This window comes from Polyodon spathula, unplaced genomic scaffold (genome assembly GCF_017654505.1).
Source record: "Polyodon spathula isolate WHYD16114869_AA unplaced genomic scaffold, ASM1765450v1 scaffolds_825, whole genome shotgun sequence".
Lineage (NCBI taxonomy): Eukaryota > Metazoa > Chordata > Actinopteri > Acipenseriformes > Polyodontidae > Polyodon > Polyodon spathula.
Window position 1 is genome coordinate 289,203 of NW_024472312.1, and position 20,298 is coordinate 309,500.

Here is a 20,298-nt window from a genome sequence, read left to right on the forward strand (position 1 = left end):
CTCAGCCTGGGACCTAGGTTCCCGTGAGGTTCCAACGTGATTTCCGACAGCACTTGTTAACATGCAGCGCTACGGTAAGGCCGTACCTTGAGGCCAGGAAAGAAAAGGGTTAAACTACAATAGAGACCGTCAACCCAGTGCAGGCTGCAGCATTCGATTTGAAATCCAGAAGCGAAGCCGATCGCTAATAATCCCTGGTGCCTGCTGCCTGGTTTTGAAGCTGTCTGTCTTTGCCCAGACGTATCCACATCACCAAGGCCACTCTGAAGTATCTGAATGGGGATTATGAGGTGGACCCTGGCTTTGGGGGAGAGAGGAACGCTTACCTGAAAGAGCAGAACATCGAGACCTTCCTCATCGTGGGCTGCAGCCAGAAACGAGTTAGTTTTCTCGACACTTTACTGTCACTTAATTAGAAGCAATGGTATCCAGTATCTGCCACTGCTGCTGGGTTAGTCACTGCAGCAACTGTGAAACGTCAAAGGCAAAGGCACTCAATGACAGTTACCCAATGGGAAATCAGCATGAACGAAAGCATTGCATAGCTTGGTTATGTACAGTAGCAGTGGAGCCAATGTGAAGTTTAAAAAAGTAATGCAAGAATAGAAATAGACTCCCAGTTTGATCCATTCCTGGTTTTACTAAGAGTTGAATATGACACCCCTGTGCTTGTTACCTGTATACTGAATCAAGCTTGCAGTAAAACGTGGAATGGGTGAAACTGCTATGCAATAGGGGTCTTATTTCCATCCCTGTAAAATTCTAAAAAAAATGTTTTTCATTGAATGTTGATGTTTTTTGTGGAGCTGAAGGATGTACTGTTTGTATTATACAACTTAACCATTGTGTATGTTTAAACAGGCATTTTAGAAGGCTTGCAGTGCCTTCCCTTTGGGCTGGATTGAAACTTCATTCTCATGTAATGGCTCTCTGGTGTCTCGATGTCTGTCTCTGATAGGGATTTAAACGTACGCTAGACATGGGTTGTGCAACAGATCACACATTCAGCTGGAACACAGTGGGGAAGTTTCCCTCGGCGATATTGGGAGACATTGATGTCAAAGTGCAACAAACGCAAGATATTCTCAGAATGCCATTTGACGCGATTCTCTCTCTTCCTCTGCAATTCAGAAAGACGAAAAAGCCATGATGGCGAAGATGCAGCAGGCACGTGCCAACTCCAACGAGGGTCTGGTGCCACGCTGGGTGCCCGAGCGCTCCTTCCCCAGGACCAAGGACTCCAAGGTCTTCAGGCAGATGGTGAGTGCCAGCCCTGGGGGGCATGGGTTTGTGTTCAGGTTGCAAGGGTTACCGTGCTGCCCAGCGCGGGCCGTCTACTGTACTGTAACATTTAGTTATGGCTGCGATATTTCAAACCGACTCCGATGAATAATCATGTTGGAGGTTGTGTGTGAAGCTCTTAGGCAGCGTGTGAATTAGTAACCCACACCAGTGGGATCACCAGCCTCTTGCTCGTTTGAGTGTCGAGATTGGAAACAGGCCTTTCGAATTCCCCGCTGTGGGCCGCAGGGACGGCTCTGCGATTCCTGCTTGTTTTAATTAAAATATCAAGTCTCTGTGCTCTACCTTCCCAGAGACTCTGATTACAAGCCCTGCTGGGGGAGGAAAAGTCAGGTGCTGTTGTTCAAGCAGCTCCCTGAGACGCTTCAGATGGTCATCGCTTTTGAAGACGATGCTGTCTTAAAATAGAAATACAAATTAATTAAACGACATACCTAGCATGCCTAATAAATTCAGTGAAGGCTTGTAGTTGAACTTTTCATCAGTGAATTTATTACATTTCATTTGGCACAACTGCATGTTTAACCCCATCAGGTACACAAGGAATTGAGCTGTTGTTCTAACGGTTTCTTGTTGAAACACATTTGAGAGCGGGCCAGTTATCACGAGGAGGACGACCAGATCCAACCTGTCAGTAAATGTTGTTCCGTGCACCTCATTGCAAAAATAAGAAAGTTAGCATCATTTTATTTGTGGGGCACGCATGTATGTCCCTTGTACCTTAAAGGATTATGGATGTGCTCAAGAAGAGAAGAACACTGCTAACCTGCATGCTGCTGTGTTCAGTATTTTGTGCAGCTAATATGTGTCGGAGCATTTCAGTGCTTTACAGCAACTTCCTCCCATGTAACCTTCTAAGATGCATGCTTTTATGTCCCCTCGTGGTGCTCAGTTATATGATTGAAAGTTAAGCTCTAAACAAAGTGATATTACCTGGAGCTTGTTCCCATCGCCTCCCATAATATTCTGGCTGCGACAGTACAATTCAACGGTGATACTAACAGGAGTAAGAAATCTTGACTAATATTTACTTATATGTCTTTTATTTTACAGGGAATTGATGAAACTACAAGCAAAGACAAGTAAGCATATTATTATTATTATTATTATTATTATTATTATTATGGATGGTGATTATTATTATTATTATTATTATTATTATGGTGAATGGTAATATTCCTGTAATCTTCAGTGTTTGTTTGTTTTTGTTTATAAACACCAGGTTTTCAGTGAACTAACAGTAAGGAAATAATATCACACTAGCACTAATTTTCACTGTTGTCACTGATGAGCTTGTCTTAATGAGAAGTGTGTGTGTGTGTGTGTGTGTGTGTGTGTGTGTGTGTGTATATATATATATATACATACTGATGCACAAAAGAAACTTAACACTCGGGTCTAATGAATTTAATCAAATATTTTAAACATAGATATCAAACAAAATCATAGAAAATGTGAACAAAAATACAGATCAAAGAACAATGATAAGTTTTCAGTATGAAACGTGACACACTGTCCAAATGAAAACATTGCAAAGCTAGTATTGGATCTGACCTCCCTGAGCATGAACACAATCCTGGCAGACACATAGACCTGAGCAGCCTCTGGACAGACTGCTGTGGGATGTTCCACCGCTCTTCCTGTGCAGCTGCAGCCGGCTGGCGACAGCTGGCTGGTCGCGGTTGTCTCCTGTGGTTGGCACTGGCCGTTTGGTCCCACAGATGTTTTATTGGACTTGGGTCAGGAGCAAAAGCTGGCCACGGCAGGACCTCGACATTTTTTTCCTAGCACTGCGTGTTCTTGCATTGTCCTGCTGGAATATCGACACTTCCGGATTGGCTTGCAGGAACGGAAAAACTGTTGCCTCAAGGACATGGTCAGTGTATCGCTGAGCAGTATTGGCTATTTACATAGATTCTTAATCATCTCATTTTGGCAATTTTTAACTCAACTCAAATACCAAACACTGAGCACCTGGTGTTTTTATGAAATCACATGTCTTGAGCTCAGTATTTTGTTATCCCAAGGAACAATACTACTCAAACAATCAACAAACCTATCAGCTCACTATTTAAAATGTAAATAACATTATGTATATGCCCAATGAGCTATTGATGTAAAACCTAGACTGTTGCGTTTTCATTGTGCATCATTGTGTGTGTGTGTGTGTGTGTGTGTGTGTATATACACACACACACACACACACACACTGAGCATCAAAAGAAACTTATCAATTATATTTGAGCATCAAAAGAAACGTATCACTTATATTTGGATAAAATTCACTGGATGTGATTGAAAAATGACAAACTGTTTTAGAACTGGTGCAGTGACTTTTTATTGTGCTGATTAACAATTGATGTCACGAAGGTGGTGCAAAATGATCTGTCGATCTCGGGCAGGTGTTGTGACTCTTGGTCTCCCAGTTGGTGGCCTGTCATTGACAGAGTGTGTCTGGTTATACCATCTCGCCAGGTTTCGCTGTGAGCACCCAAGACGGCGAGCCACAGCACACCTTATTATTTTTCAAAAATCAATGTGTTGTAATAGTGATAAGTTTCTTTTGGTGCTTGGTTTAGTAGCATTTGTTGGACCAGCAGGGTTGACTGCATTGTTACTGCACATGGTTTGAATGGAATGAGAAAGGCTGTACAGTTGCCAGGCAATTAAAACTCTCCAGACAAGCTCAAAGCCAGGTAAAGACTTAGACAGTGAGGAATGCTCATAGCTCAACGCTGGCCAGGATGTAGTTTGAACAGCTTTGCTGTTTCCCATTGCTAGCCGCTGTACCCAGGAGGCTCTGAACCCAGAGGACGAGGTGGATGAGTTCCTGGGCCGCGCGATTGATGCCAGGAGCATTGACCAGCTCCGCAAGGACCACGTCAAGAAATTCCTGCTGACATTCCAGACTCCTGACCTGGAGAAGAAGGTACAGTCTGGGAGGTGGCTGTACAAGACTTCATTTCTGTCTGTGCATCACACTTACATAAGAACATAAGAAAGGTTTGAGAAAGAGAAAAGGCTGTTAATCCCATGAGGGCTCGTCTGCTGTTAGCACACCATTCGCGTACCTTCGGTTCGAAATGTATTTTTACTCGGCGTCCCTTCATGTCCTCTTATTCTTCTCTCTGTGCTAAATTTGAAGCAGTGTCTTGGGTTAACTTTATCTAGACCATATCTAGAAAATGGATTCATTGCAGACTTGATGAGGACGTTCTTTAGCACAGTACATAATACTTGTCAAAGAATCTGGTGGTATGGAGGTTGTCTGTTTTCTTTTTTTCTGTATGTTTTTCAAGAGCGCCGCTTATTCAATTGGGATGAATCTTGATTAGGACATACTTTAGCACAGGTCTGTCTTTATCCACTCTCTGTAGGTCACGCACACATTTGGTGGGTGTTTTATAGGATTATTTAGCACAAAACTAAACACACTTCTTAGTCTGGTAGACAGATGTTTCGCCATGCATCTTTTTCAGCGTCTCGTCTTTGCAGTCACTGTATCAGAAACTCCTCTTCGGAGTGCAGTGAAATCAAGGGAAGTGTCGCTGGCGAGTTCAGAATATCGCTAATGATTTCGCTGTTCATCCGTCTGTTGCTTTTTGGTAGAACAGCGTAGAAAACGCTCTGCAAAGTCTCCTCTGCAATCTTTTGTAGATAAAAAATATATTTCCAACGATGTTGACTTCCTTTTTAGGTAGGCCTTCCCACAGGTTTGGTAACTTGACATTTTACAACGATTACAGCAGAATATTTCCATTACTCTGCCAAGATATTTATGTGGCAGGGGTAGGGGAGTGGTCTGGCAAGCATGTTCAGATTTGGGGCAGCGTAGAAATGGGGGAATGACATTTACAGAATTACAGAGTGGGGTTCCAATTAAGCTCATTGTTGGCATTGCTGCAGTGAATCCTGCCAGCATTGAAGTTTGATTGAACGGCGTCCCAGAACAGGATGTTAAAGCTGTGTGCTTTTGATTGAATTCTCCTCTTGCTGGGTCTGTGGCCTGATTTGCATTGTATTGTTTTGCTGTGTCTGTCTGCAGTATTCGAAGAAGGTGGACGATCGCTTTGGGGGCTATGTGGCCTGCACTCTCCTTGTCTTCTGCTTCATCTGCTTCATTCAGATCGTTATATTTCCACAGTGAGTATGAAGAGTAGTATAGAGAGGTGAGAGAGCACTTCAGTCTTCATGCCTCAAGCCTGCCCTGGACTGGAGGGAGCATCCTTTCTCTTAGGGGGTGAGGGAGCAGTTCAGTCTCCATGCCTCAAGCCTGCCCTGGACTGGAGGGAACACCCTTTCTCTTATTTCTCTTGATTTCTGCTTGGTCAGATTTCAAAGCGGTCCTCTAGAGATGTAAGGCTAGTGCATTCAACAGCAGTCCATGTGTCTTCTTCTCCACAAATGTTTTCTTTTGTTTTCCCTGCAGTTCCCCTCTGATGCTGGGCATCTACATCAGCATCTTTGTGATTCTCGCCAATATTCTCTTTGTGTGTGCAATTTACTCCTGTATAAAGGTAAGAGGCTGGGCTTGTGATAATTACCTATCAGGAGTAACACAGGCATTAGCAGTCCTATCAGTGGTCCCCACTGGTATTTACTTTAAGTCAGGATGTGCAGGGACCCAGCTGTTTCTTCCTGGTATTTATTCAAATCCTGGGCAGAGCTCACATGGCCGGATTGCAGCTAAACCATTGGATAGAAAAGCAGCTGCGATGCAGGAGGTGATTTGGTACCAAGTTACAGTCGTAACAATCTATGTGATTCAAACCCAGTTATCACTAAAATCTGCATCTATAAACATGTTTTAATCAAGACTTTTCAAATACAGTTTCTGACCTCAGTTGCTTTAGGTTATTTTTGCTTTAGATTATTCTGTGCTGGTTGCTCTGTTTGGATCAGGGGGTAGTGAATGGGTAGAGGTGTAATGCCCGTTGTTGTGTGGATGAATGGGGGTCGTGTGATTGATGAGCCCTTGTGTACAGGGCTGCACTGACTCCATGTCCCCTCTGTGTTGCAGGTATTTCCTGCAGCCATGCAGACAGTCTCGAAGAAGATCGTTCACTCCCGGACTAACAGCACCCTGGTGGGGGTCTTTACCCTTGTCCTCGTTTTCATCTCTGCCTTTGTCAACATGGTGCGTGTCTTGGGCTGGGCTGGGGTAAATTAAGCTGCCTCTGTTTGGGGGTTGAAAATCTGCGACAGATCCCCAGTCCATTCTTGACGATTCCTATAATTAATTTACATGCAGGGGTTGTGCCAATTCACAACGGATCCTTGATCCGGTACCTCAGACTGCCTTGATAGGAGAGAATTATAGAGTTTGCAAATTTTGAACTGTATGGGGGAAATATATGTATGTTTTACTAGCAAAAAAGAACTTGCCCAGAATAACAGAATAATGATCATCTTATCCTCGTCCTTCAGTGCCCCAACGTTAGAGATCTTTTGGGCGATCTTTGTCAAGAAGTGGTCTCTTATCTTGGTATATTTTGAGCAGTAGAGAAGGAAATGTTCCTCGTCTTCGATTCGTGTCACGCTGGCCACGGGTTACCTGCTCGGTTGGTGTCGGCCTGCTTCTGTTTCCAGGTTGTGGTCGCTGACTCGGTATTTGGTCGTTGCTTTGCCTGTGTGTTCAGCTTTTGACCTTTCTAAATAGCCTGCGATTATAGAATGTCTACACAGTGCCCTGTAGCATTTTCATGTGCTGTGTTTGTTGACCTGTGTAATCCAGTGTGCTGTGAATCGATTCTTAGACTCCTTGCTGATAGCACTGAGCAACCTCTTTTGGGGGTTTCTCTCTCTCTCGTTTTGTATTTTTTGTGATTTACATGATGTTAAATAACATATATAAATGTTATGCTTGTTATGACGCATAGTAAAAGCTTAGGTAAGCATTGTAAAGCACAGAGAGGAGCGGTAAAGCATATTAAATAAACAAACCCTTATAAAAGTGTCCCATAGTAAAAGCATAGCAAAGTGTAATTAAACATCGTAAAAGCATGATAAAGCATAGGCAAGCATTGTAAAGAATAGTGAGGTATGCTAAAGCATACGACTACACGTGGCAAGCCAAGGTACACTAAGGTAAATGCGTTGTAGAACCAGAGGAAAAAAAACGACAAAAATACCATGCAAAACTTTTATATAAGGGGCACGGTATTGTTCTTGTTGCCTTTCACTTTGCTTGTGTGAGAACTGTAGCAGTATCTGTGTTTTGTCCTTGTAAAAAAAAATAAAATAAAAATGCTGCCACCTGGAGGACAACACTGGAACAGTTTCCCTTAAAATGAATGGCTATTGCCATGCTGTCAATACCAAGTGTGCATGAAGCAAGAACGAAAGAAGCATTTGCAATATGATATACAAAACTAGTTTACACCCAGCCAGTTTGACAGTTTCCTGGGCCTCTCTTCAGGTGTAAAGTTATGACATATTCAGGAGCTTTATGAAGATAAATAAAAGCTTTACCATTCTGGTGTGCCTCGAACCTGAGAAAAACAACGGGATTGTTTAAAAAAAAAAAACATGTTAATTTAATTTACTCGAGTTCTTTCACCTTGGAATGGTGGAAGCCAAACACACTTTTCTAACCAACTGGATGAAAGCGCCCTTCTGTTTTTTTAAACAGCAGGCACTGCCAGCTACAGCAGTATGTATACAATTAAAAACAATTAGCTGTGCATCTAGAAGTAAGGCAGGTCTTCAGGCCGATTCCACCCCCACTTCCCAGATAAGGTCGTCCTGTGAAAATAGAACACTCCGAACTGTTCTGATTTAATTGGGCGGCCTGATGGCCAGGTCATGGTGTTTCTTTTAGCTGCATTGCTTCGAGATAAGAACGGGCCGCTGTTAACAATACAGACGTCAGCACCAGACCTGCCCTTACCTCTCCACTACAGAGCTGGCTCTTCAGTTGAGTGGGAAAGCGTTAGTCTATGAAATGTATGGTTGGCGTCCAGCCCTTGCATTCCATTGTATTCAATAGGCTGAGCTGCAAGGTCATTACGTTACACAATCGAGTGCAGTGTATAATGCCTACTCTTAGCTGCTGAGTTCTGTTGCTGTTAGACTCTGATTCTGTGTGTTCATTGTGTTCTTGTGTTCTTGTTGACAGTTTGCCTGTAACACTGAAGCACTCCAGGACTGTATCTCGCGTGTGTTTAACATCACACCAGACCAGGTGAACCTCTGTCACATCAAGAACCACAGCGTCTCTCTAGGGGATGAACTGGGGCTGTGCGGAGAAGACAGCCTGGCCTGCAGCTTCCCAGAGGTACCCCACACGCACGCACACGCATACACGCACACGCACATACACACATTATTCGTTTTTGTGTTTCAGATTATCTGTATATAAAGATTGCTTGCCTTGCCTTGCCTTCCAGGACATATGTACTGTGGGGTCAAAGTCTCTCACTGGCTGCCAAGTCTGTAATTAGTGGAAGCAGCTGGGAAGCTACAGACAGGAAAGAGTGCCCTGAAGGGGTGTGCACAGCTTCACTGTACTGAGGGTCTGAATGAAGATACTAAACATGTTCACTGAAACAAAGGTTTCTTTGAAAACTACACATCTGTAGAGTGAATAAATTCGCACGGTGATGGTAATTATTTTGTTAGCGTCAGTAAGTGTCAGCCTCCTTATTTGCTCAAAAGCAGCGCAGTGCATTTCTTGATCAGGTTTAGATAGCCGTTGTTTTAGAAGTGGCTTTCCGGTTTACATGTCTCCCTCCCTCTCTCCCCCTCTCTCTCCTCCCTCTCTCAGTACTTCAACTACAGTGTGCTGCTCACCCTGCTGGCGTGCTCGGTGTTCCTGCAGATCAGCAGTATAGGGAAGCTGGCCCTCATGCTGGGGATCCAGTTGGTTTACATCGTCATCGTGGAGTGGCCCGAGGTCACGCTGTTTGACAACTATGACCTGTTCGTCTCGGCCAATGACCTGTAAGCCGCTCGTCGCTCCTGCCTCTGTTTTATTAAACTCAGACCCTGTAGTAAACTCAGGGAGGTTTGTCTTAGTGATGTGAAAAAGGTTAACTCTGTAAGGTACAAGGGACTTGTGTCCCACAAATAAAATGATGCCAAATATATATTTTTTTTCTTTGGCAACGAGGTGCAAGAAACAGGGTTTAAAATGTACAGGCAGGTTGGATCCGGTCATCTGAATCGTCAGTTTCCTCCTCGTGATGCTTGAGTCGCTCTCAAATGTATTTTATGAAGAAACTGTTTGAACAAGGGCTCAATTCCTTGAGTACCTTAAAGGGTTAAACCACCACCTTTAACATCCTGTCAACCATAAGCAAATCTACCAGGTTCTGAGTGCCAGCACTACAGTGGACAGCCGTTAGGGGGCGCCAGATCCCAAGATAAAAACCTATTGGCGTCAGATCAGTTTAACAATGAGCTAACAGCACTCATGTTGACTTCTTTTCTTTTTCTAGATCTACTTTCAATGAAACATGGACCTGGTGAGTCAATTTATTTTTATCCTGTCTTCAGCGTCTTTGTGTCGGATGGCTTTGTGTCAAAAATGACGTCACATTAAATTGTACATCACATGTATTGTACATCTTCCATATACCATACAGTCGCTGCTGCCTCACCAGGATACTGAAACTCTGGGACACAGCTCTGGGAGACGGTTCTTTCCAATGCTGTGTTGTTTAGTTGGGACGTCACTTTGTTTAATGGGGATACGGTATTTTCAAAAGGTGAACGGAGATCGCTGTTCAGAGCAAGACAGGTTCGCGCAGTGCAGTGAATTGCGTAAACCGCTTTGAACTCTTGAAGGAGTCTCCTGTGGTTTCTCAGGGTGCTGTGGCAAGGTTGGTGTGCCAACGTCACAGGTGCCTCGCTTTCTGATAAGATGGGATTTCATTCTTTTTCATTGCATGTAAAAAAAAAACAAAAAAAAACAGCGATTTAATTTTGTTTAGGAATAAAATGATGTATTTAACGTCAAATCATAATGTGATGTGATTTCATTCTTCTCCGGGGTGTTTTTACTTCTCCCGAAGCGTCCTGGAAAAGCACAGACTGTATTTTATATATAAAATATCTCCTGAGATTATAGAGTGGCACATGCGGTGTGTTATTTACTGACGTTGCTTGTTATTTGTGTTTAGGCCCGCTGTCAATGGCACAATAAGTTGGTAAGTACATACAGGCACTTTTCTGTTTTGATTATTCTATGGAGTTGTTATAATGTCTCTTGTTGTCGATCTCACCAATTCAAAGTGCACTAAAACTGACTCTTAATGTATATAACATTATTCTTCCTTCACTTTAAACACGGCTTCTTTTCCTGTTTCTTAACTGGCAAAACACTGGGCGAGTGACTTCACTTTTTTTTTTTTAACAATGTGTACATTTAGATTTATTTTGTTGTCCGTTTCAACTCCTTCAGTGAAACCGCAATGTGTTTATTTCTAAGACCTTTAACATGTTTCTATTATGTTGAGTAAAAAAAAAACAACAACTTTGAAACACGTTCAAAATGCAGTTTTGCCGAGCTGAAGCATAAACTCCTTTGCTGAATCTACATGAGAACAGGACAATATGTTTGTCTTTCTACGCTGCCTCAGTCCCGCGAGGTTCGAACGTGATTTCCAACACTGACATACGGAGCTAAGATAAGGTGGGACTGAAAGAACAGCCGTTGCTACACCTTGTGGAGCGGCACCATTGGCTGTGGCGACACTAACGTGTCCCGAGGGAATCATAATTAAGAAAATGATTTAAGATTAAAATACAAAATGACTCGGCTGATTAGAAAAAGCTTGCTTCTCTCATTCTGTCAGGTGATCACAAGATGGAGAAAGGCACTTTGTTGAAATACTGTTATATGTGCCACTAGAAGTTCAGCATACAAATAAAAGAGGATTATGTATAATAATTCTTGTTTTAAGAAAATCTCTATTTTAGCTCCAGCACTGCCGGAGTATCCAGGTATAATGTATGTGGGGTGGTGCTGACGGCTCGCTGTGGGTCTCTGTGTCTCAGTCAGGTGGCTGGTACCAAGGTGGCTCTGAAGTTCATGACCCCAGTGGTTCTGACTGTATTCGTCCTGGCGCTGTATCTACACGCCCAGCAGGTGGAGTCCACCGCACGCCTGGACTTCCTGTGGAAACTGCAGGTACGCCACTGAGGGGGTGACACTGACCGATACATACACTGCTGTGCTGGTCTAACTATCAGTTCAGTTCTCTGGTAAGCTATTTAGTATACACGTTTCTCAAGCTAGTGTAAAAGGATTTGATGAAACGTATTGCAAGTTGTTAGTTCTCTGCTTGATTTGATCCTGCTGTAGGTATTTGGAGCACACCTTACTGAGCTTCATATGAACACCCTTATTAAAGTTTCCCATAGTAAAAGCATAGCAACGTGTAATACAGCATAGCGAAAGCATCGTAGCGCATAGAAAGGTAAAGAATAGCGAGGTATGGGAAAGCATATTAATAAACATGGCAAAACAGGGTAACTGTGGTAAATGCACAGTATAGCCACGGCAAAAGCTGCAAATACACTGTGCGAAAATACAGCTGTAACATTTATAAGGGTAACTCGGAATGACCACATAACTAGCACTATCGATGAGGGGACTTGGTGAACGTTGTTTTCTTTCTTTTTAAACAAATGTAGCACAGTAGTTTTCAAAGCTGTTGGGCACATTGTAGAATTAAGCATTGACGTTCGACACGTCGGTCATTACCTGCTAGATAATTGACCTTAGACACAGTTAAACCAAAGACAAGGGCACTTAATGAAAAACAATGCATAATAATAATAATAATAATAGTAATAATAATGATGATGATGATGATAATCTCTTATTGCTAGGCGACGGAGGAGAAGGAGGAGATGGAGGAGCTGCAGGCCTATAACCGCCGTCTGCTGCACAACATCCTGCCCAAGGACGTGGCCGCCCACTTCCTGGCCCGCGAGCGGCGCAACGACGAGCTGTACTACCAGTCCTGCGAGTGCGTGGCCGTCATGTTCGCCTCCATCAGCAACTTCTCCGAGTTCTACGTGGAGCTGGAGGCCAACAACGAGGGCGTGGAGTGCCTGCGGCTGCTGAACGAGATCATCGCTGACTTCGACGAGGTAACCAGAGTTAGAGGCCAGCACTGCCCCCTGGTGGAGCTGCGGAAAAGTCGCATCTGCATTCCAGTCGCCGGAGCGTTCTAATACCAGTCTGACAAGCAGATAGTAAGGGTGTTAATCCTTTCAGAGTGTAAATGGAGGGAAAAGCTTCAAACGAAAAGGTAGCGCTGTTGAATTGAACAGAACAGTTTTTGGGAATGCTATATTTCTTTTTAATTCATAAAAAAAAATTATAAAAAAAACATGCATTACTCATTTTGTTGGTATCTGTCTTGGCATGATGCACGGCGATTGCCAAAAGTTTTGCATCAGCTAGAGACATAATTTAAACAAGAAACAAACAAAAACAAAAAAAAACGACATGAACATAATTTAGATCTTTTATTTAACATCATGAAATCAAATAAACTACAACGTGATATTGCAAAAGTCTGCCGGAAGCCATAATACCAGTGCAGTAATTCATGATAGATTCCTGAATGTCAGATTTTCGTTAAGTACGTGGAAAACTACAAAGCGATGTGTAATTCAGTATGTTAACATTATTCAGTGGGTTTCATTTGACTTTCTGAAGCACAATTTGTTAATCCTATAGAGTGAAGCAAAACCTTTGGCTAGAGCAGTAGCCCCCTCCATTGTAGCATTGTTGCTGTTTAATGTTCTAATCTGATCCTGCCAGTGATTGGTTGAGTCATATCGCTGGTTTCACTCCCCCCCCCAGATCATCAGTGAGGAGAAATACCGTCAGCTGGAAAAAATCAAGACCATCGGCAGCACATACATGGCAGCCTCGGGACTCAACGACTCGACGTACGACAAAGAGGGCAAGTCCCACATCGTTGCTCTGGCCGACTATGCCATGAGACTCATGGAGCAAATGAAGTACATCAACGAGCATTCCTTCAACAACTTCCAGATGAAGATTGGTATGAGCCTCTCACAGGCTGTGTCACATCCTTCATTCACATGGATGGACTCCCGTTGCATAGCAGTTTGATCCATTCCTGGTTTTAGACACAATCCGGAGCTTGTTATCTATACACACTGTGGCTAATCAAGCTCATAGTAAAACCTGGAATGGGTGAAACTGCTGTGCAATAGGAGTCTTATTTCCATCCCTGTTGTTACATAGAGTTATTGCCACACTATACAGTAATAAACATATCTTAGACATGAAACTACTCATTCTCTTCGCAAACGCGTTTCCAAAACAGCCAAACTGTTTGTAGTTAATTAAAACCCATTATATATTTCTTATACACAGTGACATGTGATTAAATTTTAAGATATTTAACAAAAATACTGTTACAACAGCACTGATACAACTGTGGCGCTACATTCATACAGTACATACACCCACACATGTCCATACACATAGCATAGATATCCTGCAGCAGAAGCTGGGATAGGTGCTGGCTTCACGGAGGCCTTCATTTGTTCATTTAAAAGTGAAATAATCAAGAAGCGGGGCCTGGTTATTTCAGGGGATCAGTTTTCACTTGGCAAGCCTGGGGTTTGTGTGTAAATCTCCGCCTGGTAACCAAACCCCCCCTGCCCCCAGTGAAGTGTTTCTTTCTGTTGCTAGGGTTGAACATTGGGCCTGTGGTTGCCGGGGTGATTGGAGCCAAGAAGCCCCAGTATGATATATGGGGGAACACTGTGAATGTGGCCAGTCGAATGGACAGCACTGGAGTCCCAGATCGCATTCAGGTACTGTCCTCTAACTGGGAACCTTACAAGGAGTGGAGTTGCCAGCTTCAGGATAATTTTTCCCAGTTAAGAATTGCTGTTGAGTCGCTTGAACAACGAGACAAACTGCCTCTGTTCGGTCTTCAAGCTGAGTTTATTAACCAATTGAAAGGGTGTACAGCGCTCTTTCCTAGTTGTCTTGTGAGAACTTACAGCGAGTGTGCATACAGGCGTAAGTAACTGACAAACTGACAGGCATAGGTGAAGGCTTTAACCAGACTTAATAAAACTGTCTTCAAAAATAAAATAAGCTCTCTCATGCTACCCGGGTTACCGAGCCTAGAGACAAGGGGTGGAGCTCCCGAGGGGAGTGTCTAGAGAAGGGGTGGAGCTCCCGAGGGGAGTGTCTAGAGAAGGGGTGGAGCTCCCTAGGGGAGTGGCTGGAGAAGGGGTGGAGCTCCCTAGGGGAGTACCTAGAGAAGGGGCTGGGCTCCCTAGGGGAGTGGCTTTGTACAGTATAATACAATGCCTGTTGGTTGGAGGTATAGCGGTTCTTTGCACACTGTAGGCTGCTTTTTGTTTGTGTTGAGCACTGTATAAAAGAATAAAACAATACCAGCCTAAATCTGAAAATCTCCCTTGATAAGATTAACTCTACTGGTGGGCGGAGTGTCTTGCCAGTTTTTTCTATTCACGAAAGGCAATGCAAGTGCTGGATATTTTAAAACTTGCAGAAAGCAGAAAACCTAGACCTTGTGTTTTTAAACTGAAGGCAGTTTGACACGGCAGCTTGAATATCGCACTGTGTGTGTTTTTTTTTTGTTGTGCATGCAGCTTGTTCTAAATCCCTGGAGGAAGTGTGAACTGCAGTCTGCAGCACTAAAGCTTGGATCTCACATGATCCCTTTATATAAGAGACAAAATTGCCTGTTGTGTTTCAGTGACGAGGCAGGAGTACCATCTGCTGACTGGAAGCTGCCACTGCGCCTGAATTTGGCTGCAGCTTTGAGAATGGTGGTGCCATTTCTTAGACGATGGTGTCACATCTTTTTCAGGGGCATGCAGAAACTCGTTACTTACACTCGCTATTGTATTTAAGAAGTATTGATCAGCAGGTATTCAGTAAAACCCATTAATTAATGTGCTGATTTCAAAACAAGTTGTCCTTTCCTCACCTTTGCATTCGAGTACCAATCAATGGCAATTGGCTTCCTCACTGGGGTGTTTTAAAAGATGACTGGAAGATTTTTTTTCCGCTCTGATAAAAATATCAGCACCCCGGAAACACTAAGTGTGGAAGGGAATGATCAGTGGATAGAGGGTCTAAAGCAGAAAGCACTACTGTCATCTCAGACTGTTCATGGTGCCTCAGATGTAGAGCTCGCTCAGTTAGCGAAGTGGAGAGTGACAGACAGAAATCCCTGCTGTGGGGGGACTAATCCTCCAGCATGACTCTAACAGAACAGGACTAGTGTGTGATAGTCCCATAAATCCTGTTACCTGTTGGATCTATCGAAGGATAATAACTGCTGTGCTCGTCATGAAGAGACCCTTCGGGTTTATAATAAGGGATAACTTGTTAACAAGGCAGTGGGTCCTTTAACACCTCCGTTTACTAGCGGTCTGTGTGTGGAGAATACTGGCTTGTTTAACATTGTCTTGTGCCCACAGGTGACGACAGATTTGTATCAGGTCCTGGCTAGCAAAGGCTACCAGCTGGAGTGCCGGGGAGTGGTAAAGGTCAAAGGCAAAGGAGAAATGATGACCTATTTCCTGAACGATGGGCCTCAGAGCAGTTAGCAGCGACCCGAGGGCAGGAGCAGGCAGCCATGGAGGTGAAGAAACTCACAGATCACACGGATAAAGGCCTCGTCGAACCTCAAACTGAATTTCCAGAGAACAAAAGCAAACACATTTGTTGATGATGATGTTGTTGTGTTTTTTTTTTTTTTTTTAAAACAAGATGAAGGCTTTGGTAAACCGGTTTCTGTTATTTGAAGGAAGTAAGTACGAAAGGCCCTGTTGGGTCGCTGTAAGGAGCTTTTGTGAAACGGTTAAGCTACAGTTCAGAAGAAAATCAAACACAGGTACTTAGTCTTCGCTTTCCTTCTCGTCAACATGGATTATTTATTTTCTCTGTAGTGTGCGGGGAAAAAACCCTCTTTGAAACCATTGACCAAAGAACAAGAAAAACCAAGCCTGGTTATTTTTTTTGTCAAGTACATGGGCACCTGGTGGTAATTTTAACCCTTCAGTGGTTTGCTATGTGTGGGTTCCTCAGCTGTTTTCCTTCTACTGCAGTACATTTCTGAAGCTACTGGTGACCGACAGTAGTTAGCTCTCCTATTTTAGGGCTCATTTCTTCATTCAGAAGCGGAGGAGATCAAATGAGTCATCAATCTGTTCTTTCTGATTGTCTTGGAAGTCAAAGACACAAAACAAGCCAATACTTTTAACTTTGCCTTTAAACTAACTGCAAAGCCAGTGTGGCCTGCTAGGCCCAAATGAAAGCCTGGGGCTCCATTTCTTTTGTTTTTGTTCGGCACGCCCAAGGCCTAAAACGACACTGTCTTCGGGATTATATACGCGCAAGTAAACAAAATTGGAGACCGTATTGTGTGTTTATATGTACAGTAATGACATTTCTTCTCTTTAAAAGAAGTATTTTTGGTACAAAATAAATAAATAAATAAATAACCTTCAGAAATGAAGACACAAAGGCATTCTTAATGTTTCCATGGTACCAGACAGTATATAACCTTCTAATTGTTATAGAAATACTTTTTTTTAAAGAAAACTATAATTATAATATATATATATAATGACTGAATACTGTGCTTTATAATCTACAAGGGGCGAAATTATTTTCACTGTGAAGTTTATATGATACAACGAACTGCTCTCTTGCCAACTCTAAAGCATGACACTTTAAAAAAAAAAAAAAAAAAAAAAAAAAAAAAAAAAAAAAAATTGCCTCATTTTGGTTTTTATTATTTTTTTGTGTGCGTGCGTTGTCATTTTTGTTTTTTGTTTTTTTTTCCCCAAATCCTGAATTGAACTTTTCCCACTTCTGTTACAAAGTGCCAGAGTAAACAAACACTAAAACTGCGGTCCCGGTTTGTGTTTAATTGTATAAAGTCTGTACATTTTAGGAAGTGCCTGGCTTCAGTGTATAAAATCAATTTGTAAATCTTTTATCAGATGAATCCATTGGGGGGGGGGGGGTGTTCCCACAAAACTAAAACCACAAAGCTGAGCGAGACACTGGGGTTATATACAAACTGTCCAGCTACAGCAGTGCTAGCAATGCTTTTGAAATCTATTCTTATCTATTCTTATCTTTTATTAGCTTTAACAGACATCTTAATAAAAGGCCCCCTTTCTATTATGCCGGATATCTTTTAGTTTTTAATGTCGATTCTGTCTGTGCAAATACTGTACACTCCTCACAGTAGGAGTGATTACAGATCTCTAGTCCACTGGGTTGAATCTGAACTACAACACAAAGACACCAGGTACTGGGTAGCAGTGGCGATACTTGCCTATTCCAAATCATTATAAATACAAGTATCAAAACACATTCAACAGAAACAGAACTGGCGGTAATATTGCTCATGCTAATAAGAGGTAAGAACATTATAAAGCCTGGGTTAGCATGGGTTTTTACACAGTAAAGATTGGGAAGATTTATTTAATATTTTTATGAACGCAATGTAACTTAAGAGAATACGATTCCAGTGACATCTTAAAATGAGAATGCAGAAAAATGATTCCACAAGTATTACCTATTTGAATGCTTTTCTTAGGCACATCAGTGAGGGTATTCTTTAAAGAGATGATTTCCACATCTCAGCCAGAATACCTTTTGAACGTGAGGTTGAGAAATTGAGAGTATTATCTAATACTATATATATATATATATATATATATATATATATATATATATATATATATATATATATATATATATATAATATTTTATTTATTAATACTCTGTTTTAAGAAAGTACTGTAACATTGTACCCCTTTATAATGAAGGCATTCGTTTGTGTATCTTTCTTAAGCAGCCTGTTTTATCGTTGTAGTTTTGTTAAACAAAAACGAATCTGATGTACGTTTTTACGTAGGTCATTTTTACCTTTGATCAGGTAAACAAAATTATAATAATCATTTGTGGCTGTAGAAAAGAATTCTATAGCAAAATGGCCACCTAGTGTTTTATCATTTCAAAGACAAACTACAACATTAAAATAGGCTGCATCTGCAATTGCTGTATAGTGGACATACTGGGCAACAGGACGAACAAGGTTAGGCTAATTCCATGCTGCAGTTTTTGCAATAGCTTTGCAGTTTTAGGCTGCACACTGGTGTGCACTAAGGTGTGAGCAGCAGTAGTAGGTGTTGAGTGTCGTTGGTCACACTGGATTCTTTGCACACTGATTCAACACTTTGCTTTTTATCAGAATGGTCCTTCAGGCTTCAAGTGCAGATCCATCACTTCTTGTAAGTATTATCAATTTGATTGCCTTTCTGCTGGAAAAAAGAAGCCATTTGTTTTTTTTTGATGGAGTTTTAAGTTCATCATACAATCTTTTTTTTTTTTTTAAGCGTAGGAAAACCATAACCATGTTCCTATATATGTCCACATAAACAGTAAAGAACGTGTTACAAGTAGGAAATGTTCTAGCTGAATAATGGATTATTCTTGTTGTTTAGAATCACTTTGTATATAAGTGACTTTTGAGAAAGCTTAAAGCATTACTGTGGTTTCAATGGAGCTCTCAAACATATCTCAAAGTTCAGCTGGTACACCAGAGTGTAACCAGTAACCTGTCCCCCCCACTGCAACCCTGCCCCCAGAGGATGTAGGAATAAACACATTTGTTATATGTAGGGTTTCATAGTGTTGCAGGAGGGACAGGTTAGTGGTTACCCTCTGGTGTACTCAGAGAGCAGGCATACTAGAGAGCTCCACGACGGCTCTACTGTTAAACCTTCGGGATGTGATAAGGTTATGGAACAAAGTGATTCTAAGCTGATCAGATAACTGATATTTCACCTGTTCTTAATGTGGCCTTTTTAAAATCTTTTAAGTTTGTTCCCTTTCCCCCTTCCTCAATATGGTTGTATCATCTTCTTTGTAATCTGTTTTGAATTATTTAATCCCAAGATCACCTCTGATTCTTTGATGGTTTTGTGCATTTTGTCCCATCACTGTTTACTGTATTTTAGTGCCAAATCTGAAACATTGTAACTGAAGATAAACTCACAATGATCTACAGAGCTGGTTCTCAGCCTATTCATCCCAGTTTGTGTGTGTGTGTGTGTCCCAGACAGTGTTAATCCCTGCATTGCTATTTTAACACAGCACTGTGGGTCTATTTTATTGATCCTAACAGTGGCAGATCTAAATAGCGCCTTAACACTGTAATAGCTCATTAAGTACCACATATTTTTCTTTTCAACTGTATTTATATACTTTGATACATTCTGAATACGCTACCATTCTGAAAGTGTTCAAAAAATGATTTACAACATAAACTCCCAGCGTCCTATTTTGAGGACAGTCAAGCTAGAAGCGCCCGCAGTCAGCAGTGAAATTTCACACCGACTACAAAGCTTCTTCATCACTGAAGATTGAAGAGTCATAAAAGCATCTGAAGAGGTATAGTTGTAGAATGAACAGTTAGAGGTAGACTTAACTTTTGCGGTCAACAAAATGAGAGCAAGTTATCATAACAATATAGTTAAAGAGACAGTTAAAATAACGGGGAGGTAGCCAGTTAAAAATGCTCCAAAAAAATGTAAGTACCTGCTTTTTAACTAAAAGTACTGCTTACAGCAGGAGTGGCCCAAGTTGGGAAACCACTCCTGGTCTTTGTTCCAACCCTGTCCTAAATCGGTTAATTAAAACTCCATCCAGACCCTGAAGAAGTCCATTATCTCATTTTACCTGTTAAACCTGGAGTGGAATGATGGCCCTCCAGGATCAGGATTGGACACCCCTGGCTTGCAGTAATATTCAGCCCACAATTACTCTATACAACTGGGGAGCTACAAATGTGTTAAATACCCAAAGAACTGATAGATGTTTAAGTGCAGTGCCTTCTAAATCACAGTGGCTACCAGCTTGGCAGTGTATAACACTGTGCCGTCCCCATGAGAAGGCGATTACAAACTCTGGGCCTGCGTTTGCTAGCTCAGCAA

The 20,298-nt window shown here is 42.0% G+C and overlaps 1 protein-coding gene across 6 annotated transcripts in view; it reads left to right on the top strand.

Annotated features, from left to right (window-relative positions):
• Positions 1–17,366, top strand: part of adcy6a (adenylate cyclase 6a) — a 72,525-nt gene extending 55,159 nt beyond the window's left edge. For all 6 annotated transcript variants that reach the window (XM_041241845.1, XM_041241846.1, XM_041241843.1 and 3 more), the window contains 16 exons: positions 239–380; positions 1,132–1,260; positions 2,356–2,384; positions 4,084–4,231; positions 5,348–5,445; positions 5,732–5,819; positions 6,323–6,439; positions 8,420–8,578; positions 9,068–9,243; positions 9,741–9,767; positions 10,425–10,451; positions 11,302–11,434; positions 12,139–12,402; positions 13,124–13,328; positions 13,988–14,112; positions 15,763–17,366. In XM_041241845.1, coding sequence (XP_041097779.1) covers positions 239–380; positions 1,132–1,260; positions 2,356–2,384; positions 4,084–4,231; positions 5,348–5,445; positions 5,732–5,819; positions 6,323–6,439; positions 8,420–8,578; positions 9,068–9,243; positions 9,741–9,767; positions 10,425–10,451; positions 11,302–11,434; positions 12,139–12,402; positions 13,124–13,328; positions 13,988–14,112; positions 15,763–15,891 — 1,996 coding nt within the window. In that variant the 3' untranslated portion in view covers positions 15,892–17,366. The remainder of the gene's footprint in view (positions 1–238; positions 381–1,131; positions 1,261–2,355; positions 2,385–4,083; positions 4,232–5,347; positions 5,446–5,731; positions 5,820–6,322; positions 6,440–8,419; positions 8,579–9,067; positions 9,244–9,740; positions 9,768–10,424; positions 10,452–11,301; positions 11,435–12,138; positions 12,403–13,123; positions 13,329–13,987; positions 14,113–15,762) is intronic.
• Positions 17,367–20,298: the final 2,932 nt, after the last annotated feature.